Below are 22,359 nucleotides of genomic sequence, written 5' to 3' on the forward strand. Positions count from 1 at the left end.
AGCTGGACAAGAGAGGAGAGGAGGCGAGGGGGGTGTGAATTGTGCACTTTTCAAAAGATGTGCATGTCTGCAAGCTAGTGCACGAGATATGTAAATAACCTGTCACTCAAAGCAAGGACTTTGGTCTTTATCTGGAAGTCTGTTTTATTTCGCTGAACAATAAAAAGAGGATTGCTGAGCGCTGGATTAACTGTGTGGCAAGACTGGGCACAGATGATAGGAAATCTTATTCTCTACATTGTGACATCAAAAAAAAAAAGTAGCAGTAGCTGCTGCCACAACCGAGATATCCATCTTTTCAGTGAGCAGTCCTGTAAACGATAATGGTGGTCTATGCGGCAAGTTCGCTGCAAGATCACTGTTATCGGTGGTGGGAGAAGGGCCCCCCTCCCGCCGCTCTCTCGCGCCCTCCGCCGCTTACCGAAGCCGTCGGTAGAGGCGGAGGTGATCGGGTCCTTCTCCTTCTGTGGCATAGATACGAGTGAGGGGAAGATGGCCCCCACCTGTCTCCATACCATAGCAGGGCAGAAGCGACGTCAAAACGTCACTTCTGCCCAAGCGTCTTAATGGCACATTTTTTGTTGTAATTTTTTCAAATGACAAATCTTTTTTTTTATTTTTTTATTTTTTTATTGCATTTTAGTCTAAATATGAGATTTCAAATTTAAGAGGACCTGTCATGCTTTTTTCTATTACAAGGGATGTTTACATTCCTTGTAATAGGAATAAAAGTGACCCATTTTTTTTTTTTTTAACAGTGTAAAAATAAATGAAATCAAGTAAAATAAAAAAGAAAACAAAAAACATTTTTTTAAAGCGCCCCGTCCCAACGAGCTTGTGCACAGAAGCGAACGCAAACACAGTGCATTTCCCTACACCAGATTGCATGGTACAAAAGGTACCCAAAGATTGTGCATGAATGCATGGGCTGAAATCACACTGCACAGAACTGTGTGCAAATCGCACAGGAAGGTGTTGTGACTTCTAGTGTGAACCAGCCCTTAAAATAGAAATAAAGGCAAAGAGTAAGAGAGCGTTATAACTCCTGTCAGTTTTTTCCTCTATACTATATTGTCACAAGTATTGGGACATCTGCCTTTACATGCAAATTAACTTAATTTGCATTCTAGTCTTTTAGCTGTAGGGTTCAATATTAAGTTGGCTCACCTTTTGCAGCTATAACAGCTTCAACTCTTCTAGGAAGGCCGTCCACATGGTTTAGGAGTGTGCTTATGGGAATGTTTGATTCTTCCAGATGCGCATTTGTGAGGTCAGGCATTAATGTGAATGAGAAGGCCTGGCTCACAGCCTCCATCCCTGTTCTATGGGGTTGAGGTCAGGACTTTGTGCAGGCCAGTCAAGTTCCTCCACCCCAAACTCGCTTTTCAATGTCTTTATGGACCTTGTTTGTGCACTGGTGAGCAGTCATGTTCAATAGGCCATTCCCAAACTGTTTCCACAAAGTTGGGAGCATGAACTTGTCCAAAATATCTGTGGATGAGAAGGCCTGGCTCACAGTCTCCGCTCTAATTCATCCCAAAGGTGTTCTATTGGGTTGAGGTCAGGATTCTGTGCAGTCCAGTCAAGTTCCACCACCCTAAACTCGCTCAACAATGTCTTTATGGACTTTGCTTTGTGCACTGGTGCACAGTCATATTGAAACAGGAATGTGCCATCCCCAAACTGTTCCCACAAAGTTGAGAGCATGAAATTGTCCAAAATGTTTTGGTATGATGACGCCATAAGAGTTCCCTTCACTGGAACTAAAGGGGCCAAGCCCAACCCCTGAAAACCAACCCCACACCATAATCCCTTTCCACCAATTCATTTGGACCAGTGTACAAAGCAAGCACTTTCATGGGGGGAAACATTTACAAATATATACAAATGTATACAATTGTCACACAGTCATATTGAAATTAAATGTCATAAAAAAAACTGGCTGACGGATTTTTCCAAAAGTCTACACTAAGATACAAATAAGATTTTGGCATCCCTTGCAACAAAAATTTCATTTTTGGTGAGATATTTCCAAAGGAAAATCCCATCTAAAGGGATGCAGCCCCTGCCAATTTCCTCATTAGAGCCCTGCAGGTGCAGCAACTGACTGATAATTATAAAACCACTGCCATTAGATTCACTTAGCACATGGATACAGACAAACAAGTAGAAATCTGCAATAAAGTTTGTTAAAATACTTACAATGTACATAGATCACCCAGAGGGGAATGTTTTTTTTTTTCAACAAAAGTGGAGGTACTCTCAGGTCAAGGACAGGTTTAATTACACATTAGGACTAGATTCATTGTTGAGAGTTCACAGTTAGGATAGAGGTTAAGAAATCAATTTTAAGGGTTAGTTAAAGTGTTAAGTATTCTAAATGCGTACTTTTTTTAACTGTAATGCATTCTCTGCATCCACCCTGCCCCCCCCCCCCCAAATACCTACCTGATCGTGGCCTCGATCCAGCACTGTGCCCAATATCTGTGGCTCTCTTTTCTCCCCCCTAGGACAGGGTTGCTGCTGTCAATCAAACCCTGTGATAAGGGAGTGGAGGGCAGGCCAAACCATGCTGTCGGTATCAATGGACACAGGCAGCACAGCTTGGGATTGAAGTTTAAAAAAAAAAAAAGCCCCAAAAAACTAAAGCTGCGTACACACAACCATTTTTAATATCCTAGAAAAAACGACGTTTTTTTCAACGTGATTCTTGTCAGGCCTGCCTTGCATACACCTGATCGTGAAAAAAAAATGCTTGAGCAAAGCGCGGTGACGTACAACACATACAACGGCACTATAAAGGGGAAGTTTCATTCAGATGGCACCACCCTTTGGGCTGCTTTTGTGTTAGTAAAAGTTTGGTGAGAGAGGATTCGCGCTTTTCAGTCTCCTACAGCGTGACAAATGTGCTATCTCCATTACAAATGCTAGTTTTACCAGAATGAGTGCTCCCGTCTCATAACTTGCTTCTGAGCATGCACATTTTCTTCACGCCGTTAAAGCCTACACACGGCCGTTATTCACGGTGCGAAAAAATTAGAGCATGTTCTAAATTTTTATTGCCCATTTTTCACGTTGAGAAAAATGCTCTGAAGCCTACACACGGTCGTTTTTAATGACCATTTAAAAAATTGGCATTTTTCACGTCATGAAAAACGGTTGTGTGTACGCGGCATTACTGTAGGTTTAGAATAATAGTTGTGCCTGCTGTATGCAGCCTCAGTTACATAGAGTACACAGCGCTATGTTCTGGCAAAAATGCACATGGGTGCGGATGCAGGAGATGCTATTAAGAATTAATGGCACCCCTGTGCATCTTCTAAAGAGCCTAAAGGTGAAGCTAGCCTAATGCCGCATACACACCATCACTTTATGTGATGAAAAAAAATGACGTTTTTAAAAACGTCACTTTAATTGACCGTGTGTGGGGGAAAACGTTGTTTTATGTCTTGTAAAAAACGACCAAAAAAAATTGAAGCATGCTTCAATTTTATGTGTCGTTTTTCAAAAGTGCACTTTTTACTTCACAGAAATTGACCGTGTGTAGCAAAAAACGTCGTTTTCTAAGACGTTTTTTCATCCACGCATGCCCAGAAGCTACTTATGAAGCAAGCTTCAATGGTAAAACGTGGTGGAACGTAACCTCACTTTGCAAGAACATTGTGAGAAAAACGATGGTGTGTAGGCAACTTCGTCTTTGAAAATTGAAGTTTCAAAAACGTCATTTTTTACTTCACAGAAAGTGTCGTTTTTTTTCATCACATAAAGTGATGGTGTGTATGCGGCATAAAGGTATATTGAGTGAACTCTTTGATTTTAGCATCATTGGGCCAGATTCAAGAAGCACTTGCGCCCGCGCAACCATAGGTTGCGAGGCGCAAGGGCTTACTTGCTCCGGTGTAACGAGTGCTCCTGATTCAGGAACCTCGTTACACCGACTGCAGCCTAGGATGTGACAGACATAAGCCTCCTTATGCCTTCACATCCCAGGCTGCATTCTTGCGTTGGCCGCTAGGGGGCGCGGCCATTGTGATCGGCGTATAGTATGCAAATTGCATACTACCACCGATTCACAAAAGTTGCGCGGGCCCTGCGCACGCAAGGTACGGAGTTTCCGTACGGCGACTTTAGCATAAGGCTGCTCCTGCTAATAGCAGGCGCAACCAATGCTAAAGTATGGCTGCGCTTCCCGCTCGTGAAATTTAAATTTCACGTCGTTTACGTAAGTGAACCGTGAATGGCGCTGGACGCCATTCACGTTCACTTAGAAGCAAATGACGTCCTTGCGACGTCATTTGCCGCAATGCACGTCGGGAAAGTTTCCCGACGGAGCATGCGCTGTTCGCTCGGCGCGGGAGCGCGCCTAATTTAAATGATTCCCGCCCCCGGCGGGATCATTTACATTAGGCGCCCTTACGCAGGGCTATTTAGCATATCGCCCGCGCAATTTACGGAGCAACTGCTCCGTGAATCGCGGGCATTTCAAAATATTTGCGTGGGCGCAGAGAAAAATCTTTGCTCTTTGCCCACGCAAATATTGCGTGATTCTACCTGAATCTGGCCCATTGCATTTACTTAAAGCAAAACTCAATAACAAAAATAAAAAATTCTCCCATAAAGAGGAGCTGTGCCTCCGCTGAATGGGTTAACTGCTCGTTTTGTCTAGGGGTGCACCAAAAAGCTATACTTATCCGATCCTTCGATCCTCCAGAAAACAGCGATCCCCCTCCTCCAGCGATGGACTGTTCCTGCTGTCCTCACATCCAGAGCCGGTCTATGGGAGTTATGACATCAGGAACAGTCTGTGCACAAGACCAGTAGCGTGCATGGAGGCAGGATCAGCAGGTACCATTCTTGCGCTTAGAGGTTCGGTGAATTAGGTAAGTATATCTCCGCTTTTCTCACCAATAGACAAAAACAAACAATTAAAGAGGAAGTAATTTGCTTACATTTACCTATAGGTAAGCCTATAATAAGGCTTACCTATAGGTAGTGAAAATATCTCCTAAACCTGTAGGCCCGGATTCTCAAACAAGTTACACCGGCGTATCTCCAGATACGCCGTCGTAACTCTGAGTCCGAGCCGTATCTATGCGCCTGATTCTTAGAATCAGTTACGCATAGATTTGTATTAGATCCGAAGAGACTTACGCCGTCGTATCTTAACTGCATATGTACGCTGGCCCCTAGGGGCATGTACGCTGATTTACGCCTAGAAATATGTAAATCAGCTAGATACGCGAATTCACGAACATACGCCCAGCCGACGCAGTACAGATACGCCGTTTACGTTAGGCTTTTCCCGGCGTAAAGTTACCCCTGCTATATTATGTGTACATGAGGTGTACCAATGTTAAGTATGGACGTCGTTCCCGCGTCGAATTTTGAAAATTTACGTTGTTTGCGTAAGTCCTTCGCGAATAGGGCTGGGCGTCATTTACGTTCACGTCGAAAGCATTGGCTTCTTGCGGGTTAATTTGAAGCATGCGCACTGGGATACTTTCACGGACAGCGCATGCGTTGTTCGTAAAAAGCGTCATTTACGTCACATACAATTTACATAACACACGCCCACATCTACCACATTTGAATTAGGCGGGCTTACACCAGCCTATTTACGCTACGCTGCAACAACTTTCGTTTGAGAATACGGCACTTGCCTGTAAAAGTTGCGGAGGCGTAACGTAAATAGGATACGTTACGCCTGCACAAAGATACGCAATTCTACATGAATCCGGGCCGTACTGTTAAGGAGATATTTACATTGCATGCAGCCAGTTATATCACTGGCGCATGCTATCTGAAGAAACAGCCCACGGGTGCCATTCCTTCCAAGCCCGTGCCTTGAACGGCGGCTCCCATGCACATGTGTGGGAGTGACGTCATTGCGGCTCCAGCCAATCACAGCGCCGTAGACTGCAAACCGGGAAGAGACTCTGGGTAAAATGTCAACTGTCTCAGTGGTGTGCAGGGATCGCTGCAAAAGTTTTGTTTTAGGGTCAGTATTTCATAATGAGCTAGTTTGTCTTGCAGGGTTTCTTTTTTTTCTGAGGTTTAAAACCTTTTTAAATCATGCAGTTAGGGCACAGCCCTAATGAATAGGAGAAACAATTTTTCCTGGAATTCTTCTTTATTAGCATTAATCGGTCAATGATTGGTTCCAGTTACTGTATGGAATTGCTCTGTAGCCATGTCTTTTTCATGTAGATAATGCTATAAACCCCAGTGGACTCACTGAAAATAATGCTCATTGTTTTCAGCTTAATTAAGTCCTTTGCAAGTGACTACTTTATGAGTACTGCAGATAATTACTTAATCAATGCTTGCGAGCAATTACTTACCCTTTCAATATGCATCACCTGTTCTTTATAGGAAGCAGCCTGTTTTCTTAAGATGAAAGTATGGGCTAAATATAAGTCTTGTTAAAAAAGATGCCACACCCCCCTCCCTATGCAGCATACAAGGTAGAAAAGAGAATTGTGTAAATACTTTTTCTTTAATCCATTTCTGTGCAGTCATGTGATTCAGAAGTGGTTGTTCCCTGTGTCAGGGAGTGCTTGATAAAGGGTCTGAATTTCCAGAACCATGACATCAACCACTGTCTTCCATTGTCCCTCCTCTCCCCTGCAGCAACCACCTACTGCCACAAGGGAGCTGCTGCTTCTGGTTAACATGACCGCACTGAAGTGGATACATTGCTCACAGTACTCTGCGTAGCTGGGGAAGGAGCGGGGGCATGGTAAAAAACAGTAACAAGACTTATAGTTAGCCTATATTTCCACTTTAAGGTTTATTCTTCTTAAAACATTTGATTTGTTATGATTATTCTATCTGCTCACAAAGAAGACTAATTGGGTTTTTAAACATAGGACAGCACAGTGACTAATGGCCCGTACACACGATCCGAATATCGGACAAAAACGATCGTCCGAGGAAGAATCGTACGATTTTCGGATCGTGTGTACACTACTTTCGAGAGCCGATCACGACAGTTCATCCGATATTATGTGATCGGACAAGCACGAAAATTTTCCTCGTACGATTTTCGTTTGGTCAGTATAGTTGTCGTCCGAAAATACAATACAAATACATTACAACACATGACATCACTTCCGATATTTTTTTTCTGTCGTACGAGAATTTTCAAGACTTTAATAACATTTCATTTTACTATTAAGCGGAAAAAGTCGTACGATCCGTCGTACGATATTCGGATCATGTGTACGAGGCATTAGTGTTTAACACTTCTGTCTGGCATCCCAATCAGGACACTAACTTAATTCTCCCCCGTGCTTACAAGGGTTTCCTCCCACATACTTTGGACCAGAGGCCCACAGCCTACTCTATTTAGGGATAAGTAAGTTTAACTCTCACTATTCTCATCCTGTCCACAACACTTATGCCGCATACACACGGTTGGAATTTCCGACAACAAATGTTCGATGAGAGATTTTTGTCGGAAATTCCCACCGTGTGTAGGCTCCATCGGACATTCGCTGTCGGAACAATTTTTGAGAGCTGGTTCTCAAATTTTCCGACAGCAAAATCCGTTCTCATAAATTCCGATCGTGTGTGGACAATTCAGACAAAATTCCATGCATGCTCTGAATCAAGTACGATACGGAAGAGCTCGGTCTGGTAAAACAAGCTTAGGTAATGGAGATAGCACATTTGTCACGCTGTAACGGACTGAAAAGCACAAGGCTTAAAAGCGCGAATTGTCTCTCACCAAACTTCTAAGTATTGAACTTCCCTTTAATAGTGCCATCGTACATCTTGTATGTCATCGCGTTGTTGGCGTTCGGAATTTCCGACAACATTTGTGCGACCATGTGTATGCAAGACAAGTTTGAGCCAACATCCGTCGGGAAAAAATCCACGGTTTTGTTGTCGGAATTTCCGATCATCTGTACGCGGCATTAGAAGTATTGATTACAGATTAGGACGCTAATCAGACTTATCACACGTACACAGATTTTTCCATTTGTTAAACATCTTTTAATTTATTATGCTACAGGCATCATTCAGATATCACCGTCTTCAGCCGCCCATTCTGTGCACGATAAGAATGATCAAAGCGGCAGTCCTGCCACTTGATTGTTCTTATAGGAGGCAGGAGGGGACATCCCCCCCTCCCGCAGCCATCCGGTGCTTCCCCGGGCTCTCCTGTGCCATCAGGGGCCCGGAGAATGAATCGGCCGGCGCTGCCTGGGAAGCATAGAGATGACTGGTGATCAGATGGTCACCAGTCATCTCTATGACCGTCGGAGGCCCGGGTGCGACATTATGATGCCACGCCCGATACCCAGAAGTAAACAAAGCCGCAATTTCGGCTGTCGGCATGTGATCGGTGATTTTATTCCCACCGATTTCATGCTTGTAAGCCTGGAGGAGAGAAGTGGGGTCTTATTAACCCCACATCGCTCGATAAAGAGGACCTGTCACAGTGATTCCTATTACACGGGATGTTTACATTCCTTGTAATAGGAATAAAAGTGATCAAAAAATAAAAAATAAAAAATAAAGTGTAAAAAAAAAAAAATTAAGTTAAATAAAAATAAAATTAAAAATGTTTTTTTTTTTTTAAAACGCCCCTGTCGCCGGTAGCTCGCGCGCAGAAGCGAACATGCATGCAAGTCCCGCCCACATATGTAAACGCCATTCAAACCCCACATGTGAGGTATCGTCGCACGTGTTAGAGCGTGTGCAACAGTTCTAGAACTAGACCACCTTTGTAACTCGAAAATAGTAACCTGTAAAGAAATTTAAAGCGTCGCCTATGGAGATTTTTAAGTACCAAAGTTTGGCGCCATTCCATTAGTGTGCGCAATTTTAAAGTGTGACATGTTAGGTATCTATTTACTCGACGTAACATCATCTTAAAAAAATTGGGCTAACTTTGCTGTTTTGTTATTTTTTAATTCATGAAACAGTTTTTTGAGATGTGAATGAGGTACACCTACTAACAAACGTATAGGAGAAGGGAGTCACCACTCCAGGTGGGTATGCTGACCAATCAATAACTTCTCAGGAAATCAAGGGTGTCGGAAATGCACAAGGCAAATAGTAGAGGCTAGAAAATGGACAGCCGCACTCCAAAAAAAACGTTTGGTTGTCTTTATTGTAAAACAAATGGAAAATGCACTACAAAATGCAGCAAAAAAATAGGGATAGCAGCCTACGTGTTTCACACGATAGATCAGTGCTTAGTCATGGCTAAGGTACCCATATTGCATTGCTTTTTCCAAAAAAATTACAGATTGAAAAGGAATGGTCATTTTTAATAACATTCAATTACAATATGACTTGAGCAAGTTGAGTCATAATTGTATATGTTATATACAGGGCTTTTTTTCAGGGGGAACTTGGTGGAACTCAGTTCCACCACTTTTGGCTCAGACCCTTTGGTGCCTACTCACCACAATCACTTGTTAACACATAAGTCTGGTTTCTGTGTTTACAAGTGACAGCTCTGCACTCTGTGTATAACCCCCCTGAACTCTGCACTCTGTATGTAATGCAATTCTGGTATTTAATGCCCCTTTAAGACCCTTCTACTGTTTGTGAAATCTGAACGGGGTCGTGGTTGAGTTCCTGCACCTATTTTCTGAGAAAAAAAGCTCTGGTTATATATATATATATTTTTTTATTTGCTATTTTTTTCCCCACAAAAATGGATCACCCTTTAATTGTAACCAATTTAAATACAAGATATCTACAACAAAAATCAAGCATTTTCCTAAAATTCCACGATAGTTGCATTCGTTATCTCATCTTTTTATAACAGGCAAAAATTGTACTCACCATCAACAAAACTTGGAAAAGATGCCACCTTCTTGGTCGGCTGCAGAAATAAAAAAATGGCAATGTTAGCATGTAAAATAAAGTGGATCCATTGCTTGCATCATACAGCTCCAAGTGTTCCTTGTAAATAATAAAGTGATTTCTGAATACAGATAGCTACAGTTACTGGCCTAACTCTCAGGCAATGTTGTGTGCCATTTGGTAGGTAGAAGATTAGTTTGCAGATATGACACCGTAGTGATCAAAGATAAATGTCTTAGTAGAAAATATTGCTACATGTCACAGGTCTCCGCAGGCTAGCACAGATTTATATTTAACAGAGCTGTTCCCTGACCTTCATTCCCGAGTTTTAGTGATCTACTGGGAATGGAAAGCTGTCAGTCATCTCAAATATATTGTCTGTCTTGTCACTGGAAGGCAGAACACATTGAAGTTACAATCTGCTCTGAAATAGATAAATATACCATTTTAATTCAGAGAAAGGTATACAAAGTTTTTCTCATTAATATACTTCTGACCACATCTTGGAAATGTTGTTTAAAATTACACATACACACCCATGTGCACACACCTACTACACTATATTGTCAAAAGTATTGTGACACCTGCCTTTACACGCACATGAACTTTAATGGCATCCCAGTCATAGACCCCATACACACTATTACATTTTCTGCATATTGTTGTCTTCAGATTTACTAAAACCATATAATATGAGGTCAAACCTTAAGGCTACATTCACACTGGGGTGATGGGGACGTCAGCGGTAAATTTTTAGCGGCACTTTACCGTTGTCTTTGCGGCGGTATAAAAACCCCCGCTAGCGGCCGAAAAAAGGGTTAAAACTACCCGCAAACCGCTGCTGTAGCGACGCTTTGACAGCGGTTCGGCAGCGCTACTCATTGATTTCAATGAGCAGGGGCGCTGTAGGAGTAGTGTATTCACCGCTCCTGCAGCGCCTCAAAGATGTGGCTAGCAGGACTTTTTTTACTGTCCTGCCAGCGCACCGTTCCAGAGTGAAAGCCCTCGAAGGATTTGGCCCTTTTTACCAGTGATACAACACTGATCACTGCTCCTGATGACAGGGAGCAGAAGATCACTGTCCTGTCACTAGGCAGAACAGAGAAATGCCTTGTTTACAATGCCATCCCTCTGTTCTGCCGCCCTGTGACACGATCACGGGACACCAGCGGACATTAAGTCCGCAGGTCTCGTGGGCATGGCTAGGCGGTAGATTCAAACCAACGTACCTGTATGGTGCTTTGCCTGCCCGTGTCACTATGCCGATGTATAAGTGTGTTAGGCAGTCGGCAAGTTGTTAAAAGGGGCAGTATGAAATCCAGACTGGCCTAAACTAGTTTTGATTGTTTAGTTTGTGGTTCCATGCTGCACAGTGACTTACTCATATTGTAAAGATCAACCAATAGCTTGCCACTCAGGCAACTTAAATTGGAGATGCACCCAAAAGTGGAAGTTCCACTTTAAGGACTCCTCACCCCCTTACATGCCTTATATGGCATGTAATTTTTTGGTGGGGGGGGAGTGGGTACCTAGTTTTGACAGGTACCCAGCGCCCACCTAGGCGACTCCAGCAGAACTTCTATCCCCCTCCCTCCCTGCAATCTTCTGGGACACGTCACAGGTCCTAGAAGATTGCCTGGCAATTGAGAAGGTGCAGCGCAACTCGCGCTTGCAGAGTGCGCACCCGGCTGTGAAGCTGCAAGCTGTCACAGCCAGGTGCCTACACTTGTGATGCCGGGGGGGGGGGGGCGAGGGAGAGAACCAAGGGCAAGAACCAAGGGAGAGAACCAAGGGTTTGGGCGGTCGCTGGATCGTGGAACAGGTGAGTGTGGGTTTATTAAAAGTCATCAGCTACACTTTTTGTAGCTGCTGGCTTTTAATAAACACAAAACTACTGGAACTCCGGTTTAATGGAGGGCAAAGATGTGACGTACATTTTTCACTCAGCTTTTTGCATTTGTATATTTTGATTCTTTTTTTCCATGTATTTTATTCACAGACATTGTGCAATATGTTGTTATGGCTGAGATTATTTGGATTATCACTTTACTTTCTTTTACAAAGTCATACTGTTGCTGATTCAATTATTTTGATTTTTATCTTGAATGGGCATCTAAATTTATTTTGCCTGTCACTAAACTTAACTGCTCTTCGGTACAGACATAATTACTTCCCAGACGCTTTAATATTTAATCTGAGAACGCTAGGTAACTTACTGAATACTGTAAATAAGCTGAACAGGTCATAAAATTAACAGCTCTGCATTTACTCCCTTCATACGACTTCCCACAAGACCTTTCCTCAAAAAGAGGACGTGCATCCATTTCTGAAGCAAGGCAGTTAAATAACTTTATTGGATGCTTGTACAAAAAAAAGGCAATGAATACAAATGAAATGAATGGAATTTGAAGGGTCTTAAACAAAGTAAGTACAACAAGAATTTTTTTTTCAAAAGTAGTGAAATATATCGCCAAAAAAGTAAGCGTAGCCATTCACCACTGAAATCTAGTGGCACAAAAATAACCATGGTAAGGGATCATTATTGCAACCCCCTTTTATTGGCATAAGGACATCTTACAAAAGTTCTGTATGGGAACAATATTGGTGTTAAAGCAGAACTTAAAGTGATTGTAAAGTCTTATTTTGTTCTATTAAAATAACAAACATGTTATACTTACCTGTTATGTGCAGTGGTTTTGCACAGAGCAGCCCAGAGCCTCCTCTTCTTGGGTCCTTGGGTGAAGCTCCTGGCCCCTCCCTCCTGTGGAGTGCCCCCACAGCAAGCAGCTTGCTTTGTGGGCACCCAAGCCGAACTGCAGCTCCATGTATCCAATTAGACACAGAGCTGCAGTTCAGCCCCCCCCTATCTCTCTCTTGCTTGGCTGAGTTTGATTGACAGCAGCGGGAGCAAATGGCACCGCTGCTGTGTCTCAGCATATTAGCTGAGGCACTTGTGGACATCGCTGGATAGAGGTGGGCTCAGGTAAGTATTAGGGTGGCACGGGGGGCTGCTGCACACAGAAGGTTTTTTTTATCTTAATGCATAGAATGCACTATATCATCGGGACCCTGCGAGACAGTACATTGCCTAATGACATCATTCCCACTAAACTGCTGAAAGAATGTGCCGATATTTTTGCACCTGCAATCACGCCCCTTATAAACCAATCATTTAAGGAAGGTATGGTACCGACCTCCCTGAAACAAGGCATAATTAAACCCATTCTAAAAAAAAACACCCGTGACCCCAAAGACCTAAACCATCGTCGACCCATAACAGACCTAAACGTCTTCTCCAAGGTAATGGAGAAAGCAGTAGTGCAACAGCTGCAACACCATTTAGACACCCACAAACTACTGGACCCACTTCAATCGGGTTTCCATCCAGGTCACGGGACGGAAACAGCACTTCTCAAAATATGGGATGACGCTCTTAAAGCAGCAGACAAAGAAGAATCTTGTCTTCTGATACTGTTGGACCTGAGTTTCTGGAAAACCGATCACAGATAGTGAAACTAGGTCCTTTCACTTCTGAAAAACGTACCATGTCATGCGGAGTCCCTCAAGGGTCACCCTTGTCGCCCGTACTATTCAATATTTATCTCCACCCTCTCCTCGAAATCATCAGTAACCAGAATTTACTCTGAGTGAGTGAGTGAGTGAGTGAAAAACGTATATAGCGATACACATGCAAACTGAATCGCCTCTGGGCGCTTTTGTTAGACCACTTCTCCCTTGAGCTCAGAAGAGGTGGGTTTTGATCTTTCTCCTAAAGGCCAAGTGGTTCTCCTCCAACCGAATGGAGGTTGGTAAAGTGTTCCAAAGTCGAGGGCCTTGGATAGCAAATCTTCTTTCTCCTTTGGACTTGTATCTGGTTTTGGGGATTTGGAGTACATTTTGGTTGGAGGATCGCAGAACGCGACTGGGGTTGTAGGCTTTTATTTTTTTGCATAGGTATTGGGGGGAATTTCCCCAAATACATTTATGCATTAGACAGAGTGCTTTGAAAGTGATTCTGTCTTTCACTGGTAGCCAGTGAAGGCTTCTCAGTGATGGGGCAATGGATTCCCACGTTTTTTTCCCAGTCACAAGACTCTATCATTCCTATGCGGATGACACCCAACTCTATTTTCGTATCAGCAGGAAAAAGGATCATTATCTCGGACTAGAGAAAAGACTCACTCTGATAGAGAACTGGATGACGGAGAGTTACCTTAAACTCAATGGATCAAAAACAGAACTTCTTCTGTTCCACGCTAACCGAAAGAGACTTGCCACGACAACATGGATGCCCCCACCCATTTTGGGACAAACCATCACACCTAGCACCAAAGTCAAAAGCCTCGGAGTCACATTTGACTCTGACATGTCAATGGATGCACAAATAGGTTCAGTAGTCAGCGGATCTCACCATCTGCTGCGCCTGCTACACAGACTTATTCCCTTTATCCCAAAAAAATACATAGCAGTCGTGGTGGGAACAATAATCAACTCCAGGCTCAACTATGCAAACGCCCTTTACCTTGGACTCCCAAAATACCAGGTTGCTCGCCTACAAGTCGTCCAGAATACGGCGGCACGACTTGTAACAGGAAAAAAAACCTGGGAATCAATCACTCCCTCCCTCAGGTCCCTCCACTGGTTGCCTGTAAAAGATCGAATCACATTTAAAGCACTCTGCCTGACGCACAAATGTGTACAAGGAAGTGCGCCCCAATATTTATGTGATAAATTAAAAGGCCATTACCCCAATCGCGTTCTCCAATCTACCAACCAAAATTTACTTCAAATACCCAAGGCCCGCTACAAGTCCAAAGGAGAACGAAGATTTTCAGTCCAAGGACCTCAACTGTGCAACGCATTACCAACCAATATCCGAACGGAAGTGAACCACCAGGCCTTCAGAAAAAAAAATCAAAAAAAAACCACCTATTCTGAAGGCAAAAAAATTTAAGGAAATGGATACCAAGCGCTTTGAGGCGATTTAGTTCGCATGTGTAGCTCTATAAAAGTTTTTCACTCACTCACATTAAAAAACCTTCTGCCGTTACAACCACTTTAAACTGTATCTGAGCAAACTAGCTTCCAACTTCCAACTTGAGTAAGGGCAGACGATTCATGTAGCAGTTACTTCCCTGGAATCCATCTGCCCTTAGCTCAGGCAAGGAGGCCTGAGGATGTGCTTAGCTGAGAAAACCCTTCCTAAAGTGATGCATAGCTCCCAACTGGCCCTGATTTCGAGAGACTGTTCCTGATTTGGAGCAATGTCCCTCTTTGCTCCTCATGTGTCCCTCATTTTGGTCTAATCCATATAGTTATACATACAATGCAGTTTTTATCTTTCAAAAAGTGCTAAACCTTTCATCCCAGTTCTAAATTGCTGCATTTGTGCATTTTTAAAGCCACTATAAAGGAATAATGGTAGTATAAAAAAAAGGCACTTGTGAATTTAATTAACTTTTTGGGGTTAATTCTCCTTTAAGGGGGTGTGGCAGGGGGCTTGTCCTATGCCTACATACGTTTGTTAGTAAGTGTCCCTAATTCCGATCTCAATATGTTGGGAGGTATGAGTGATGCCTTCCTCCAGATGAAAGAAAAAAAAGCCCATAAAGACTCCTGGGATGTATGACATCATTTTGGCCTAGGCCAGAAACCAGGAAGCAAATTAAGAATTAAAAAAAAAAGTTTAAAACAAGTTAATATCATATACCTTCCTATATATAAATATACAAATGCTAGCAGAATAAGGATTAAAAATAGTTCATGCTAATTGAATCCATAGAATGCATTAAAATAAAAAAACCTTCTGACTTTACAACCCCTTTAATGCAATAGTTATTGACACTGCAAATGTAAAATGATGCAGCTGTCTCTTGGGAATAATCATCAACCTTCAAAGAAAATTTCCTGTTGAGACTCATAATGGATCATGAACATCGTGATCTCTAAGAAGTCAGTGTGTAAGGCTTTGTACTAGACAAATACAGCACTGCTTACCTCTTGCACATTGTTGTTATCAACTGGGCCATTAAGGTCAGAACGCTGCTGTTTTCTGGGCTGCTCTGCACTGTTACACACCTAGATATAAAAAGACTCTTTGTTACACATGTTTCTCATAAAAAGCCATCAAGACTAAATGTATTAGTTACCAACAAGTATTGATTTGTATAACAAAAGGGTTTCACATGTCCTCAGTTTCAGCAGAAAACCCAAAAACAAGGAGCCAAGTCTTTGCTTTTTAGTATGTAGGTAGGACTTTTAGCCACCTGTACATCCATAACCAATGGTATATACTGTAGAACAGGTATAGCCAAAATTTTAAAGAGCAAATATTACCAATTTGAATTCCCTCCATCCTGTGTCTTATGCCGCGTACACGCGACCGTTTTTCATGACGTGAAAAATGCAATTTTTTTAAATTGGTCATTAAAACGACCGTGTGTAGGCTCCAGAGCATTTTCCTCGACGTGAAAAATGGCCATTAAAAATGTAGAACCTGCCCTATTTTTTTCTCGTCATTTTTCACGTCGTGAAAAACAGTGGTGTGTAGGCTTTAACGATGGGAAAAAACGCACATGCTCAGAAGCAAGTTATGAGACTCATTCTGGTAAAACTAGCATTCGTAATAGAGATAGCACATTCGTCACGCTGTAACAGACTGAAAAGCACGAATCGTCTCTCACCAAACTTTTACTAAAACAAATTCAGCAAAAGCAGCCCAAAGGCTGGCACCATCCGAATGGAACTTCCCCTTTATAGTGCCGTCGTACGCGTTGTACGTCACCGCGCTTTTTTTTTCACGATCGTGTGTATGCAAGGCAGGCTTGACAAGAATCAGGTAGATAATTTTTTTTCCATGACATTAAAAACGGTCGTGTGTACGCGGCATTAGAATAAGTGGGAGGTGAAGCCTTTCGTCAATCAAGATGTAATATCCCATCCCAATTGTATTTAGCTGGTTAGTGGGCAAGGAGGAGAAGGGAGGGAGTGGGGTGTCATTTACTACTGTGTATACTCCCACATGTGTAACTCTATAGTCACATGGGCTGCTCAGATGTGGTAGGGAGGAAATGCTCAGGGTAGAAAATACACTGAAAACTGAGCATGTGCATTAGCTGTCAACACTGCGCTGCAAAATCTCCAACTGCAGTGGGGACATGGACAAGAGGGAGGGGCAGAGAACAGCAGGATCAACCAGGTTTTTTGAAGAATAGAGAAAACGAATCCCATAGTGTCTGGGTATGAACAGCATGTAATACAGCATTTTATGATAGTTTTTAATGATGTGGGTTTAATAACTATGTAAACCTACTTGCACCCCCATTCTAAGTCCTATTCTAGTTACCCTGTAATGGAAAGATGTGTATACTTACCTAATTCAAGGGTGGCCACATGATTGGGTCCCAGGGTTGGCTTTGGGTAGAGGAGTGACAGTGAACAACCGATGCCCCATAGTAAGTCTATGGGTGATGACACTGCCCAGGCTCGTCATTATCGCTGCCTCTCCTCTACACTGAAGCTGACCACTGGGGAGATCACTTGACTAGACCAGAGGGCCATCATTTTAGTATACACATCTTTCCTCTACAAGGTACTGGATATAGAGTTAGAATGGGGATGGGAGTAGATTTAAGCTTAGCTAGCTTTTAACCAGACTTCCACTTTAAAGGCTAAGTGCAAATCAAGACACCAGTTACAGGTAACAATTCAATGCGCTCTCAAGAAATGAGTGCAACTCCTACTTTACATTGCTGCCTACCCTGTAACCATCAAAATGTGATCTCTCTACACCTTTCTCCACCTTTTTTCAGTCAAGGCTAGGGATGAGCCTGCGAACAGACCAAAAGTTTGTGTGAACTTTAGAACCCCATTAAAGTCTATGGGACTCGAACGTTTGAAATCTAAAGTGCTAATTTTAAAGGCTAATATGCAAGTTATTGTCCTAAAAAGTGTTTGGGGACCTGGGTCCTGTCCCAGGGGACATGTATCAATGCAAAAAAAACGGCCGTTTTTTCAGGAGCAGTGATTTTAATAATGCTTAAAGTGAAACAATAAAATTGAAATATTCCTTTAAATTTCGTACCTGGGGGGTGTGTATAGTATGCCTGTAAAGTAGCGCTTGTTTCCTGTGCTTAGAACTGTCCCTGCACAAAATGTAATTTGTGAAGCAAAAAAGTCATTTAAAATCACTTGTGGCTATAATGAATTGTCGCATACCAGCAATACAGAGAAAAGTCATTCATAAAAAAAATTATGCGTGGGGGTCCCCCCAAATTCAATTACCAGGCCCTTCGGGTCTGGTATGGATATTAAGGGGAACCCCGTGTCAAAGAGTGATTTTAAATTACTTTTTTTCCTTCAGAAATGACACTTTGTGCAGGGACAGTTCTAAGCATGGGAAACAAGCGCTACTTTACAGGCATACTATACACCCCCCCCCCCCCGGTACAAATTTTAAAAGAATATTTCACTTTTATTGTTTCACTTAAAGGAATTATTAAAATCACTGCTGCCAAAAAAAAATGCATATTTTAAAACTTTTTTGCATTGATACATGTCCCCTGGGGCAGGACCTGGGTCCCCAAACACTCCCCTGGGGCAGGATCCAGGTCTCCACACACTTTTTATTACAATAACTTGCATATTAGCCTTTAAAATTAGCACTTTAGATTTCAAACGTTCGAGTCCCATAGACTTTAACAGGGTTCTAAAGTTCCCACGAACTTGCCGCGAACACCCCAAATAGTTCGCTGTTCGGCGAACAGGCAATGTTCGAGTCGAACATGAGTTCTACTCGAACTCGAAGCTCATCCCTAGTCAAGGCACCCTTTAAAATTAAAGACAATCTCAAGGCACCCCATTCTAAAATGTAAAAAAACTGTGGTTTTGCATAATGTAGCAACATCCACACATGTAGGACATTCAACCTATGAGGTGATTTTTTTCATCCAAAGCAAATACTGTTTTGCACAATGGTACTGACTAGTATTCCAATGTTTCTCTTTTCCCTCAATTTCTCTCCATCAGTCAGCTGTGGCCCCAGTGATGAGGGAGAGGGGCACAGGAGGGTCAAACAAGGATGCTGTGGAGGCGACAGACACCCTCTTTATTAACTGATGACATCATTGGTTGTTAGGATACCAGTGTCTAGAGAGTGGTAAGGGTGCATAATGAAAACCTGTGGCTTTGTTTAACTAAAAGGCAGGCTTGATCCACCTGCTGGCTTGTATAAAAAAATTTTGATCAAGTGTTAGGCATTTTGACAAAGCACCCCTGAAAAAGCCTCAAGGCACCCCTGAAGAAGCCTCAAGGCACCCCAAGGTGCCTGGACACCCCGGTTGAAAAAAAGCTGCTCTACTTAATACAAAAGTTTATTATTCATTTATTACAGGTATTTATATAGCGCTGTCAATTTATGCAGTGCTTTAAAATTATATTTATATATATAGCACATTCACATCAGTTCCTTGCCCTTAAGGAGGTTTTAATCTAAGGTCCCTATCTCACATTCACACATATACATACTAGGGCCAATTTAGACAGGAGCCAATTAACCTACAGTACCTGTCGCCGAGAATGTGTTTTCAGCACAACGGCATCACGCTTATTCTCGGCGGCAGGGTGCCGACATCTCGCACTCGCTGGAATAGGAAAATCACATTCCAGCTGTAGTGATAAGGTACATGTATCACCAGCGAGCGTGACATTCGATTTGGATTCCCGCCAATTCTCGACACGGCATTTGGTATGAATCATGAGGGGGAACTCCACACCAAATTTTTAATAATTTAATAATTTTTAATAAAAAAACAGCATGGGTTCCCTCCCAGGAACATACCAGGCCCTTAGGTCTGGTATGGATTGTAAGGAGAACCCCTACTCTGAAAAAACGGCGTGGGGGTTCCCCCACAATCCATACCAGACCTGTATCCAAACACGCCGCCGGGAAAGGAGTGGGGATGAGCGATTGCCCCCACCCCCTCCTGAGCCGTACCAGGCCGCAAGCCCTCAACATGGGGGGGTGGGTGCTCTGGGGCAGGGGGGCGCCCTGCAGCCCCCCCCACCCCAAAGCACCCTGTCCCCATGTTGATAAGGACAGGGCCTCTACCCTGGCCGTTGGTTGTCGGGGTCTGCAGGCGGGGGGCTTATCAGAATCTGGGAGCCCCCTTTAATAAGGGGGCCCCCAAGATACCGGCCCCCCATCCTAGGTGAATGAGTATGGGGTACATCGTACCCCTACCCATTCACCTGGAGGAAAAGTGTCAATAAACTAAACACACAACACAGGGTTTTAAAATAATTTATTAGTTAGCTCCGGGGGTTTTCTCCACTCTCCGGGGGTTCTTCTCTGCTCTCCGGGGGGTCTTCTTCCGCTCTCCGGTTCTTCACCCGCTCGCTCTCCAGTGCCTTCTTCGGGGCTGGTCTCCGCCATCTTCTTTGAAGCTCTCTTACTAGTGGCGGCCAGCCCGGTCTTCTTTGCTGCCTTCTTCTTTTCTTCTGTTCTTCCGATGTTGATTCAACGCTCCCTCCCGCTGTAATGCCTGGTGTGCGGTGCTTGGCGAATTTAATATAGGCCTCTTATGACGTCACAGTTCCAGCAGGCACCGGGACCCATGGAGCATGCTGAGACTGTGACGTCATGAGAGGCCTATATAAATCGCCAAGCACCGCACACCCGGCATTACAGCGTCAACATCGGAAGAACAAAAGAAAAGAAGAAGGCAGAAAGCAGCAAAGAAGACCGGGCTGACTGCCGCTAGTAAGAGAGCTTCAAAGAAGATATCGGCGGCCAGCCCCGAAGAAGAGCGAGCGGGAGAAGAACCGGAGAGTGGAGAAGACCCCCCGGAGAGCGGAGAAGACCCCTGGAGCTGACTAATAAATTATTTTTAAACCCTGTGTTGTGTGTTTATTTTATTGACACTTTTCCTCCAGGTGAATGGGTAGGGGTAAAATGTACCCCATACTTATTCACCTAGGGTGGGGGGCTGGTATCTGGGGGCCCCCTTATTAAAGGGGCTCCCAGATACCGATAAGCCCCCCGCCCGCAGACCCCGACAACCAACGGTCAGGGTTGTCGGGAAGAGGCAACCCCCTGCCCCAGAGCACCCACCCCACCATGTTGAGGGCATGCAGCCTGGTACGGCTCAGGAAGGGGTGGGGGCGCTTGCTCGTCTCCACTCCTTTCCTGACCGGCAGGGTGGCCTGCTTGGATACGGGTCTGGTATGGATTGTGGGGGAACCCCCACGCCGTTTTTTCGGCATAGGGGTTCTCCTTACAATCCATACCAGACCTAAGGGCCTGGTATGCTCCTGGGGGGAACCCATGCCATTTTTTTATTTAAAATTTGGCGTGGAGTTTTCCCTCATGATCCATACTAACGCAGCGTCTAGAATTGGCTGGAATCCAAGTCGGATCCCCGTCGCTTCTATGTCGGCTTTTTCCCATCGCGGCGAGCTACTTTGTTCTGAATGTTATTCAGAGACATCAGAATATAAAATAGTTCAATATATTTTAATATGTTTCACCAGACAACATACAGAATCTATTAGTAAGTCATTGGATTTCTATCTAAAATTGTATTTGTGAGAGACACAAAATATGGCTTCACGTTTAAGATAATTACATTCTCCATACTCCATGTCCAAAACAATTATGTTAATTTACTGCTACACACCTGTCATTAGCTGCCCAGACCAATTAACTTATTTGGTTGGCTTGCTAATTCATGGTGAAAATGATAAGCAGACCCATTGCTTTTGTTCTGCACATGTCAGCAACTTTAGTACCATACCAGAAAAATCACAACAGCTTTCTAATTATACAGTTATCTAAAATTCGCTACAACTTAGTGACCAGTCACAGAAATAATAAAGGAATAATAGGATTGCGAGCATAATTCGCTTTCAGACACATGCTTATAATCCAAAGCACTTGTATACCAAGGCAAATGTCCCCATAAGAAATAATGGAAACTCAAATGATTCGTTCCACAACCATTTATTCATAAGTCCTTCAGTTTATAGTCCATATAAAAAGATAATCCTCCACAAAGGGTTTAGAAAGCCAAATCCAGCAGGAGCTACAGAGTATAAAAGAGAAGAGAGGCGCCTCTAAGGCCCATTTCACATTGGGGCGGTTTGCAGGCGATATTGGGCTAAAAATAGCCGAATAACCGACCTTAAACAGCGGATGCTGTTTCTTCAGTGTGACAGCCAGAGGGCTTTCACACTGGAGCGGTGCGCTAGCAGGAACGCTCCAAAAGTCCTGCTAGCAGCATCTTTAGAGAGGTGAGAGGAGCGGTGTGTTTACCGCTCCTCCATCGCTCATTCCCATTGAAATCAATGGGAAACTGGGGCTATACCGCCGGCAATGCACCTCTGCGGTATTAACCCTTTTTCGGCTGCTAGCGGGGGCTAAAACTGCACCACTAGCAGCCGAATACCACCGCAGATCCAACGGTATAGCGCCGCTAAAAATATCGGCACTATACTGCCACCGCACCTCCCGCCCCAGTGTGAAAGGGGCCTTAGTGT

General features: G+C 43.5%; 1 protein-coding gene across 3 annotated transcripts in view; it reads right to left on the reverse strand.

The window, feature by feature from the left end:
* The window catches only part of APBA2 (amyloid beta precursor protein binding family A member 2), a 570,259-nt gene that overhangs the window by 181,017 nt on the left and 366,883 nt on the right, over positions 1-22,359 (reverse strand). For 2 of the 3 annotated variants that reach the window (XM_040342811.1, XM_040342810.1), the window contains exons 4-5: positions 15,823-15,903; positions 9,805-9,844 (exon numbers count right to left, since the gene is read on the reverse strand). In XM_040342811.1, coding sequence (XP_040198745.1) covers positions 9,805-9,844; positions 15,823-15,903 — 121 coding nt within the window. The remainder of the gene's footprint in view (positions 1-9,804; positions 9,845-15,822; positions 15,904-22,359) is intronic. The other variant, XM_040342812.1, reaches the window with a different exon arrangement.

The sequence above is a fragment of the Rana temporaria genome, chromosome 3 (genome assembly GCF_905171775.1).
Source record: "Rana temporaria chromosome 3, aRanTem1.1, whole genome shotgun sequence".
In the NCBI taxonomy this organism is placed as follows: domain Eukaryota; kingdom Metazoa; phylum Chordata; class Amphibia; order Anura; family Ranidae; genus Rana; species Rana temporaria.